The following is a 12,011-nucleotide window of genomic DNA, read 5'->3' as shown; positions in this document are numbered from 1 at the left end:
TGTACAGTATCAAAAGATGTATATTCGTTTTGAGATTTGCTAAAGATTACGTTTAATAGTTTTATTAAATTAGTAGCGTTTTTAAAGATGAACTGTTAAAGTAACAACATGTAGTTTTTCAACCTTCATAATATATTTCCAAGACCCTTGTGATGGTACATCGACTTACAATAGGTTGAATGAGATGTCTGCCAGAGCCTGACGGGGTCTGTATCGCTTTTACTGGCACTATGTAACTTCGGGGTGCGGGTAGTAACCAGAGCTCAAAAAGAACTACAAAATTCGACTGCTTTACGGCATACGTCACTTCGCCCACCACTTCCTCAAATTCGGCCGTGACAGGCCAACCAGCGCGTTTGTTTTTGTCATGGCTGAAGCAGCAGCGAAACGTAAGAAGTCCAAGGTTTTGTCGGAGTAGAGTCGGAAGAGGAAAAGGGAGAGTGATAAACTGAAAGGCAGGACGAGGATCAATATTGGTCGAGCGTTTGCTCGCTGGCGTGAGCTTATCGTCAGACCGATGCTGACTTGGCCGTCATGCTGTTGAACTAGTAAGTAAATTGCTTGCATACTATCTTTAGTTTTTCTAATCTGTTGTCTGCCTGGCTACGTTACGGAAACTATCTGGTCCTCCATTTATCTTCATGAATCAGCTAACGTTAGTAGATGAGCGAATTATCAATCTGGTAGCTAGTAAACACTAACATGCTAGTTTTAGATGGTTAGGATGCTATCGCTATCATTCTCGTTCAGATTTGAGCATTGCAATCGACATGCAAATCGCAAATGTTTGAGTTAAAATGTTTAGTCTACTAAACATTTATAAATTATGAAAGGCGGAAGATTAATAATATTATCATTGCCCATATGAAAAAAACCTGCATGCTTCATATACAGTAACAGCCCGTTCTCATCCCAAGTCGTCATATACTGACGCTTTCAAAATTTCTTCAATATCTGACGCACAAAGCACCCTTTAGTGTCCATATGAGACGCATAACCCTACCACAGACCTAAACCTACCCATAACCGAAGCGTCTCATATTGACGCTAAGGGTGCTTTGTGCGTCGGATATTGAAGAATGTTTGAAAGTGACGATTTGGGGATGAGAATGCGTTGACAGTAAATCATTTTACGACAGCGGTAATGGACAATTCCGCTTCCAACCTGTAGGGCGACCGCAGAGGAAAAGTTCCATGTTGTTGCTTTAAGTGAGCGTTAAATGATGGCAAAGGTAATCTAAATATAAAAATAAAGGAAATAATAATAATAATAATGATGATAATCATCATCATTATCTTATTACTGTGCGTTCCTTGTTTTAGGCTTTTTTCCTTTAATTGCCAGCAGTATTCAGAGATATTTATGCTCTAATATGGGAAATTGTGATGCACGTATAGAAATTTGACTTATATTGCCAATAATTATTTTAATCTTTAATTTGGCCATAATATAATGACTTAGATTTTAAATCTTTTCTGGTTTGTTTTTTTCTTTTAGTCTTTGCTGTAAATTGCAAGAACCTTAAATCAAGCAAACCTGCTGTTAAGAATTCAAAAACTGATATTGCTTTAGAAACTGATAATATACAGATAATTTAACTTCTATTTATTTTCCCAATATGGTTACTAATATATCAAGTGAAGTCAAGCAGGTTCATTATAATGTCTTTCTCATCATAACAGTGGAAGAACCGAGACCTAGTCCAAGTTCTAGGAGGTACATTTATAGAAAATAGTTACTGAGGAAATAAGAGAAAGTGTTCATGTCGGTGCAAAGTTCAAACAGATATTGGTAGGAGTCATTTCATAGCAGATGTGTTTATTTGATGATGTCACAGTCACCATGGCGACGTGGCCATGAGAACTACTTTGATTAACATAGCGGATCTAAAAGACACATGAAGCCAGGCCATATTGTTAAGTTGTTTCTATGGTCGCCTTTTATTCAATACTGCGTGTTGTCATGCCAATCTGAATCCTTTGTCATGTGATCCGGAATTCTTTTATAGTCATGTGCCCATATTAAAACTCACCTTTGCGAATGGATCTTTAAAAACGATATTTGTTGTGGCTTGGTAGAGACGTTCGTGCCCATGCAGAGCCCATTACGCTTTGCCAGCCACTTTACAGGATTATAAGGGCAAACGAAGCCATTTGCCAGTTTCAAAGGGGATATTTGGCATTGACATGCAGATGGCAGTCAACACAAAGCTCCTACACATCAGGGAACGGGTTCACGTTGCTCGCCTGGCAGGACGTCAGTGCCGGCAAGGTCAAGCCTAAATGCTCCCCTCTGATTCAGAGTATCGGAGTTTTGCTAGGCAGAGAACTGAGCCGTCTGAGAACGAAGCGGTCGCCTTGCTTAGGAGGCCAAAGAGAGAAACCGAAAGAAGAAAGAGATGAAAAGAGAAGAAACGCCTCAAAACTCTCAAAATCCCTCCAGAAAAAAAAGTCTAAAGGGGTTCTTCAAGTTCCCAAAACCTCTTTAAAACGATCAAACCGAGCTGTGAAAACCAGCTTGATGTGCATTTAACCATCAGACCAACCAACCTAAGCTGGTTTGGATGACTAACTTCTACAGCTCATGTTGAGTTGTGGTTATGTAATCATTAAATCAGGGAGACAAGGTTGACATCACTTCAGTGTTAGTTGGTTCTTTGGTATCCTCAGTGACAAGGGTCCGTCACCTGTCATTAGAGACTGTGTGAACAATGTTAGTCCTTCATGAAAGGGACTGGGGTGTCCTTGCACGTTTTTGTCAATGCTCGCCCCCTCCTCCAATTCAGTCCCGTTGTCGTGTTGCCTTGACAGACCGTTTGTGTACGGCTTTTTCCCTTGACAAGGCCACTTCGGGACTTATGTAACTCGCTGTGACATTAAGCACAGACAGACAAGGTTTACCTCTGTTAGGAGGGCTGGTTACACAGAGATAGTGTTTTCTTTTAATAGCAAAGGGAAATAAATATTTTAGTTTTTTGTTTAATCTCTAATGTTTTCATTTTTCATTTTCTGGCTGCTGTTTGATCCAGAGGTTATGTCAAAATGGTCTAAAACTGTCAGATATGTTAGAAAAGCTGTAGATTATAGATGCTAGATGCACTTTTTTTTTTTTTTTGTCTTCCCTAATCTTTCATCAACTTCTGAAACCACCTCAGCTGACGTCACTTAATCCAAAAAAATTTTCAAACTTAATGTTACCAAGGACCCACAAAGTAAAAGTATTTATAATATAGGTATAAGCTATACATATTTATGTAAACATTTATAATTTTATATGTATAAATATATTTAGTACCCTCCAGTAATATTGGCACCCTTGGTGAAAATAAATCTGCATTGATTATCCTTTTGATCTTTCATTCAAAAAATTCACAAAATTCTAGGCTTTTATTGAAGTAAAAACAATTGAAAGTTGTGGGAAAATCTCATTATGAAATAAATGTTTTTCTCTAGTTCACGTTTGCCACAATTATTGCAACCTTCTTTTCCGAAGATAACCGCTCTGAGTTTTCTCCTATAATGCCTGATGAGTTTGGAGAACACCTGCCAAGAGATCAGAGACCATTCCTCCATACAAAATCTCTCCAGATCCTTCAGATTCCCAGATCCATGTTGGTGCTTCTCCTCTTCTGTTCAGCCCACTCATTTTCTATAGGGTTCAGGTCTGGGGAGTCGGACTGGGACGGTCATGGCAGAAGCTTCATTTTGTGCTCAGTGACAGATTTTTGTGTTAATTTTGACGTTTGTTTTGGATCATTGTCCTGATGGAAGATCCACCCACGGCCCATTATATGATTTCTAGCAGAAGCTGTCAGGTTTAGATTTTTTTATCTGTTTGTATTTGCTAGAATCCATGATACCATGTATCTGAACAAGATTTCCAGGACCTCCAGCAAAAAAAATATAGGCACACAACATTAAAGATCCAGCGGTATATTTAACAGTGGGCATGGGGTACTTTTTATCCCTGTTTGGCTGGGTTTTTTGTTTAGTTTCATCTGACCATTGAATCTGGTCCCTTTTGAAATTCAAGTCATGTCTGACAACTGAGTTTGTTTTTGGATGAGCGAGGAGGATTTTTCTTGAAACCCTCCCAAACAACTTGGGGTCAGAAAGCCTACATTTTTATTATCAAACAGCACCACATGACTCAACTAATCTCTGCAATTCTCCATCTGTGATCCTTGGAGAGTCTTTGACCACTCAAACTCTCCTCCTCACCATGCATTGGGACGATATAGACACGTCCTCTTCCAGGCAGATTTGTAACATCTTTAGTTGGTTGGAACTTCTTCATTTTTGCCCTCATGGCAAAAATGGGGATTTTCAATGCTTTAGCTAATTTCTTACTGCCACTTTCTATTTTGTGAAGCTCAACAATCTTTTGCTGCGCATCAGAACTATATTCTTTGGTTTTATTCATTGTGATGGATGATTAAGGGATTTTGGCCTTTGTGTTTCCTCATATTTCTACTCCTGTGGAACAGGAAGTCATAGCTAGACAATTTCATGCTTCTAGTCATCCTGGTGTGCTAAAAAAACGCAAATATGAATGGGAATGTACTTAAGAGATATTTTACTCTTGATCATTTCTGGGGGTGCCAATAATTGTGGCCAACATGCATTGGAGAAAAACATTTATTTAATAATGTGAGTTTCCTCCCACTTTCAATGGTTTTACTTTAATGAAAGGTTAGAATTTTGTTATTTCTTTTAATTTTTTAATTTTTTGTAATGAAACGGATTAAATGGATAAACAATACAGATTTATTTTCACAGCCGCCTTTGCTCATATTTACCAAGGGTGCCAATATTAGTGGAGGGCACTGTGTATACAATATATAATTGTGTATACAATAATATATATATATAATATATATATATATATATATATATATAGACTATATTCTATATAGACTATATATCTAGAAATATCTAGACTATATTTACTTTAAATAAAGCTGACAGTGTAGCTGAGATTAGCACTGTATAATTATTTATTTAATTATTTGTAATAATTTTAAGCAGAATTAAAGAGTATAATGTTGTGAAGTTTGATGAATGTAAAAAACGTATATGAACACATAACATATTTCATTAATATGTTAAGAGCACTTGTTTGACAGTTTTAAAAAATATATTTTGTGGAAACGTTTTTGATACCCTAGCATTCTCCTGCTACTTCCTATGGTTACTTGGAACCCAGTTGGGCCATATGTTAATATAAAAAAATTTCCCCAACAATCTTTGTGGAAAATGTGGAGAAAAAGTCTGTATTATAATATATGCTAAGTTTGACAAAGTAATACTCTGTTTTGTGTTTGTATATGTGTCCAGCTCCCAGCATCGTGTCCTGATCCCAGCACTCTGGAACACTGATGTTCAGGAATGGGAAATCAGCTGCATGAACAGCCTGGTTTTGGAAGAGGCCAGTGGTGGACAGGATGAAGGTAAACAAACGCATACACAATCCCACTTTAAAACATCCGAGCATGCAAGGACAGCTTACAACATTCAGTCGCTTTCAACAATGAATACGCTTGTTCTCCAAGCACAGCCCCATCCAAACATGTGCAGACATTCCAGCCCCCTTACATAAGACCTCCTTCTTTGTCCCGCTTGTTTGTTTAGTGTACATATGAGCCCACCTTCAGTACAGTATGTTGTCCCATGTGCCTCAGTAGCCTACTGTGCTGTAAGCAAGACGCTGAGTTCAAGACTAAGGGTCAAGTGTAATGGGCTGACAGAGACACTAGATAGGGACAGACTGTTGACTCAATCTCTACGGTCATCAGCGTCCGATAGGGGACCAATGACAGGGATGCTTTTGACTAGATGAGTCTTTAAGTGCCAGCTTTTTGGGAACAAAATGTCACCTGCATCTCATGTTAGACCCAGGGGAGGATGCCTTGCCCGAGTGTACAAAGCGCACTCTTAAGTGTGCTCAGGTTGGTTGCTATCTTTGACTTCAGGAAGAACAGGCCAAAGTGAACAGACCTTGTGTACTAATGTGGGTTTCAGTGTTTTTGCACACTAATGGTTTATATAAGTATCTTAATAAAAAGGTCTACAAATCTCAATTAAATCAAAAGTTCATTTAAAATTAATTTAACACAATAGAAAAAATGTGAATATTTAATTCATTGATTTATTTTTCATTGATTTATTAATTTATTTACCTTTACATCTTTTTTGTTTATACGTTTTGACTTTTTTCACTCACTTTATTTCCATTCTTACAATATCAGAATCAGATAACAATAACATTTATACTCATCTGCCACTTTATTAGGTACACCTTGCTAGTACCAGGTCGAACCCCCTTTTGCCTTCAGAACTGCCTTAATTCTTTGTAGAATAGATTTAACAAGGTGCTGGAAACATTCCTCAGAGATTTTAGTCCATATTAACATGATAGCATCACGCAGTTGCTGCAGATTTGTCGGCTGCACGTCCATGATGAGAAGCTCCCGTTCCACCACATGCCAAAGGTGCTCTAGTGGATTGAGATCTGGTGACTGTAGAGATCATTAGAGTTTAGTGAACTCATTGTCATGTTCAAGAAACCAGTGAGAGATGATTTGAGCTTTGTGACATGGCGCGTTATCCTGCAGAAAGTAGCCATCAGAAGATGTGTACACTGTGGTCATAAAGCGATGCTTTACAATACTCAGGTAGGCTGTGGTGTTTAAACAATGCTCAAATTCCCAAAGGGGCCCAAAAGTGTGCCAAGAAAATATTCCCCACACAATAACACCACCACCAGTGTGAATCGTTGATAAAATGCAGGATGGATCCATGCTTTCATGTTGTTTATGCCAAATTCTGACCCTACCATCTGAATGTTGTGGCAGAAATCAAGAGTTTTGAATTCAGTTCTTGCATATCTGGTACTTTTAACATTTTACATAAGTATTTTTATTCATTGACTCATAGCTCTATTTCTGTTTGTTTATACCTTAATGTTTTATGAATTCACGTTCCAGCTAATCACCACAATTGTCTGTCTATCTTACTGTAGCTCTTAGCTCTCTATTCCCAGTGGAAAAAACCCTCCATATTCTCTTGTCCGCCCACACGGGGATCATTAGGTTTCTCTTCTCTTACCGAGAGTGCCTGGAATTATTTTTGTTTTTACTCAGAGTGTCCTCATTCACAGCTTCTGATTTAAGTTGATTTACAGTAGGTTTGACAGAATCCCATTCAACGGGCACTTCTCTGTCTGGCGGCCGTGACTCATCGGCTTTTAACAGCGAAGAAACTCCCTGAGGGTGGGTGGGCATGCTGGAGTTGTTTTTTGGAGGGGGCTGGTGTGTTTGAAAGGCCCAGGCAGTGATTTTTACAGTATGAATTATCATCCAAAGCTCTGTGAGTCAATATGAGTCACCCATGGGGCTGTCTCTGTCCCCCCTTTAACAAGGTAATGAGAACTGACTCACAATGCCGTCACTCACTGCACCTGAGCTTCTTTAATGGAAGGTCTATTTGGGAAACACCTGGATGTCAGGAAGCCACAGAACGACCACAGGTGACTTACTGTTGAACGAAGAGTTTTTAGTGGTCGGTATCTTTAAATAAATTGTATGTTTATATTATGCACACCTGTCCGTGACATCATAGGCTGCCTGAAGGTATTTGATTTTTGTTTTGGACAACAAGGAGTGAGTTCATTAGGTTTTTGAGCATGAGTTCATTTGGTTTGCTTTGCTTTGCTTTGCTCTCTCTGCATTCTGAGCAGCTTTAATCATGTTATTGATTTAATTCAACACTTTCTTTAAAGCACATAAAAATGCTTTAAAATGTCACAAAAAAAGTTTTTTCAAAGTAAGGATGCATTCATTTGTTAACATATAAAAAATGTTAAGGCCCGTTCACACCAAGATAACTATAAAAATAACTGTAATAACTATATTAACGTCCACACCAGCGGATGATATCGTTCAATTTTTTCTAAGCACGTGCTGCAGGTTTGACGTCTGCTTTAAATGCTCAAGCTCTTCAAAGCGGGATGGATTCTGATTGGCTCTCAATGTTTTTATTATTTATCAACTAGACAAAATCGTTCTGAAAGTGATTCCAACGATATCTTTCCTCTGTGTTGTTATCGTTGTGATGTGGACTCTGCTATTCTTTTATATATAGAATTATTTTTCTTTATTGTTATTATAGTTATCGTCGTCCTTGATGTGAACGGGCCTTTACAAAAGATTTCTATTTCAAATAAATGCTGTTCTTTTGAACTTTCGATTCATCAAAGAATCCTGAATTTTTCACAAAAATATGAAGCAGTACAACTGCTTTCAACATTGATAAAAATAAATGTATCTTGAGCATCAAAATCAGCATATTAGAATGATTTCTGAAGGATCATGTGACACCAAAGACTAGAGTAATGATCTATTTATTCCATCACAGGAATAAATTGTTTTCAAATAAATAGAAAACCATTATTTTGGATATAAAAGAAATATTACATGTAATATTTCACAATATTACTGTATTTTTTATCAAATAAATGCAGACTTGGTGAGCATAATACTTTTTTTGCTCTTTTTTAAATATTTTTTTCAGATTTATGCCACTTTATTTAACTCACACCATACACAGATATCTTCATTCTTATGGAATGATCTGTAAAGCTTGTTTGACTTATTAACAGTAACCAAGGGAGGCAGGGCTTGGCGAGGATCAAGTGCATAAATGCTGTAGTTCCTTTTTATACTATTGGCTAAAGATGATGTAAAATTTGATGATTATACACTATAAAAGCTTTGAATTTTTTTTTTACTTCCTGTTTCAGCTAATAAAGTGGCTGTTCTTCTGCAGGTCTCTCTTAGGGCTCAGAGGAACTTAAGTCTGGATCCACGTCTGAAAGACATGCTTTATAGCTTACAAGAACAGATTTGTCATTTCTATTTCATGGACATATCTGATGATTGCTGTATAGACTCTCATGGGGGTGTGCGGTACAGAAAAGTGTTTGTTGCCTGAGAGCAGGATTGCATTTTGCTTGTGAGTGTGTTGGCAGAATCCTGAGGTGTGCTGCTATCTCAGCGCTGTTTTCCCCTGCTGTCAGTGGTGCAGTGACTCAGCTGATTCCTACAGGTGCAATGTAAAATACTTGTATATTATTTACTGAAATTAAAAATTGTGTGTATGTATGTGTGTATACACACACACACACACACACACACACACACACATGTCTGGTTCACTATCTTTGTGGGGACTCTCCATAGACGTAATGGTTTTTATACTGTACAAACTGTATATTCTGTCCCCTTACACTAACCCTACCCCTAAACCTACCCCATCACAGGAAACATTCTGCATTTTTACTTTCTCAAAACAACTCATCCTGTGAGATTTATAAGCCTTTTGAAAAGTGGGGACCGCTGGCTGGTCCCCACAATGTAGGTGATCTCAGGTTTTACTATTCTTATGGGGACATTTGGTCCCCACAATGTAATATAAACAAGGGCACACACACACACACACACACACACACACACACACACACCATTATATCCATTTAAAAGTTGGGTGTCAGTAATTCTTTTTAAAACATTAATGCTTTTATTCAGCAAGAACACATTAAAATAATAAACTGACAGTAAAGACATGTATAATGGTTCAAATATTTTGTATTTCAATTTCAAATAAATGCTGTTCTTCTGAACATATTCATCAAAGAATCCTGAAAAAAAAAATGTATCACCGTTTCGACACAAATATTAAGCAGCACAACGGTTTTCAACATTAGTAATAATAAGAAATGTTTCTTGAGCAGCAAATCAGCATATTAGAATAATTTTTTTTGAATGATCATGTGACACTGAAGACTGGAGAAATTATGCTGAAAATACAGCTTAACCTTCACAGGAATGAATTATATTTTTAATATATTTCTATAAATATAATATATTTAAATAGAAAAGTTACTTTAAATTATTATAATATTTCATGGTATTACTGTTTTTAACTGTATTTTTGATCAAATTAATGAAGCATGTGTTAAAATAAGAGACTAGTTAAAAAAAAAAAATCTTACTGACCCCAAACATTTGAACAGTTGTGCACATATCTTTAACTACACATTGTCATATAAGCCAGTCAGTAATGTTAATTTACATTTCACAGATCTTAAGTACTCAAAACAGTTATTTTGTTCATTGGTTCAGTACAGTGACTTAAGAGACTTAAGAGTCTTTATTATTAAAAGAGCCAGTTCATAAGAATTATTTATTTGCGATATATTTTTATAATCCCAATCAGTTCAGATTTGTGGGGCCTGGAACAATTGCAATACCAACAAGTGTTCAATATCTTAGCGGACCTTTTTGGGATCCCCTGACGATGACTCTGGCCTTTGGGATGGTACAGCGCTGACTGAAAAATGTACCTGAAAAGCCTTATAAAGCGGCTATCGAAACCGTTTATGTTGTGTTTTAGCTCTGAATCTGCTTCTCTGGTCACCTTGAGCAGGGCTCTGTGCCTGGGCAAACACAATAGTCAGCCATTTCTCCTCTAATCCTGTAAAATGAGATGATTAAGTCAGCCCTTCATTGCGTTTGACTGTTCTGTCCCCGAGCACGTTCTGCTGAAGGCTAATATTTTCTGTAACCCGAGTGCTCCCGCTGGACCGGCTTAATCAAATGACCGCCCAGCGCTTATTCAGAAGATGTGAAACAGACAATGACCAACGCAAGCCTTCTCATTCTGGGCGGCACACAGTTGATGAGCGTGAAGAGATGGCTTCATTGCATTTTGTCAAAAGTGGGCAGTGCGGCTTAGGCTCGGGCTTAGCCAGGTCAGAAAGGTGAAATTCTTCCGACCCTCTTGAGTAATGCCTTATGTTGGTTATAAATCCACTAATGACAGAAGGCTTTCCTGGACTTTCAGTATCAGGCCACCCATCATCCAGTTTGAACCATTTCATGTGTCTCCTGAACTTCTATGTGCTAAAGAGTAGAGGTTTATCTTCTCGAGGTCGTGCACTTGTGATTGAAGGTGGTTTCCATGCGATGGACAGTTTCAGTCTCTTCTGAACTGGAGGACATTCATTTCTGCGTTTGTCCATATATGTCATTTTTCTTAAAGGTTTTTTGTTTATGTTATGCAGTAAAGCCTCAATGTAATTGTTTGCCAAAAGTCTGTTTTACCATCTGTAGGATTATGCAATATTTAAAATAAAATAAAATATATATATTTTTTAAAAGGTTTAAAAGACTAGATGTTTTATGGATACTGTAATAACTGTGGATAACTGTATTCACTTGATAGAGAAAAAAAATTAGGTTACATCGTTTTTGCAACTAGTTTTTTAAGTTCAAATCCTCCAACGTTAATCTACTAACTCTCCTGACTGCTTTTGGCGGACAAAAATGGCGGATTCGGCGGATGGCGGATTATGATTGGTCAGATCGCCTGTCAATCAAACTCCCTGCGAAGGGTCAATTATGCATTTAAGTACTGTGTAATAATTAACTACATGGTTTAGGGTTAGTTGCATGTATTTATGCATAATTTATAGTTATTACTACAGTAACTACATGAAACGTGTAACAAGGACACTAAAATAAATTGTTACCAAAAATGATATTTAGAATCTGTTTAGTTGTTTCAAACAAAGTGTAATTTGAAATAATCTTCATGTGGTTATTTTAGATTTTTAGCTTCTAGGACAGTGGTTGCCTAGAATTCTAGGGTGTTCCGGGTGGTTGCCAAGTCGTTGTTAGGGTTTTCTGGGTGGTTTCTAGTAGGGGTGGGAATTGGCAAAAATGTGACGATTCGATAGTATTGCGATATTTGGGCCACGATTCAATATTATTGCGATTCTTAACATATTGCGATACAGCAAGTATTGTGATTTGATTCCGCGATATTTTGCGATTCATGTCTCCCATATTATTCAAAGACATATAAGGAAAATAAGACTGCTCAACTCACTTCAAATGTCACATTTAATTCTGTGAACATTATCTTCTACACATTAACTGTAGTGCAAAAAC

At 37.3% G+C, this 12,011-nt stretch overlaps 1 protein-coding gene across 1 annotated transcript in view; it reads left to right on the top strand.

Annotated features, from left to right (window-relative positions):
- The window catches only part of LOC311283410 (USP6 N-terminal-like protein), a 41,566-nt gene that overhangs the window by 5,987 nt on the left and 23,568 nt on the right, over nt 1–12,011 (top strand). The window contains exon 10 of the mRNA XM_084397775.1: nt 5,338–5,450. Coding sequence (XP_084253901.1) covers nt 5,338–5,450 — 113 coding nt within the window. The remainder of the gene's footprint in view (nt 1–5,337; nt 5,451–12,011) is intronic.

Source organism: Rutilus rutilus (genome assembly GCF_951802725.1).
Source record: "Rutilus rutilus genome assembly, chromosome: 23".
In the NCBI taxonomy this organism is placed as follows: domain Eukaryota; kingdom Metazoa; phylum Chordata; class Actinopteri; order Cypriniformes; family Leuciscidae; genus Rutilus; species Rutilus rutilus.
This window is presented reverse-complemented; position numbering and strand designations above follow the sequence as displayed.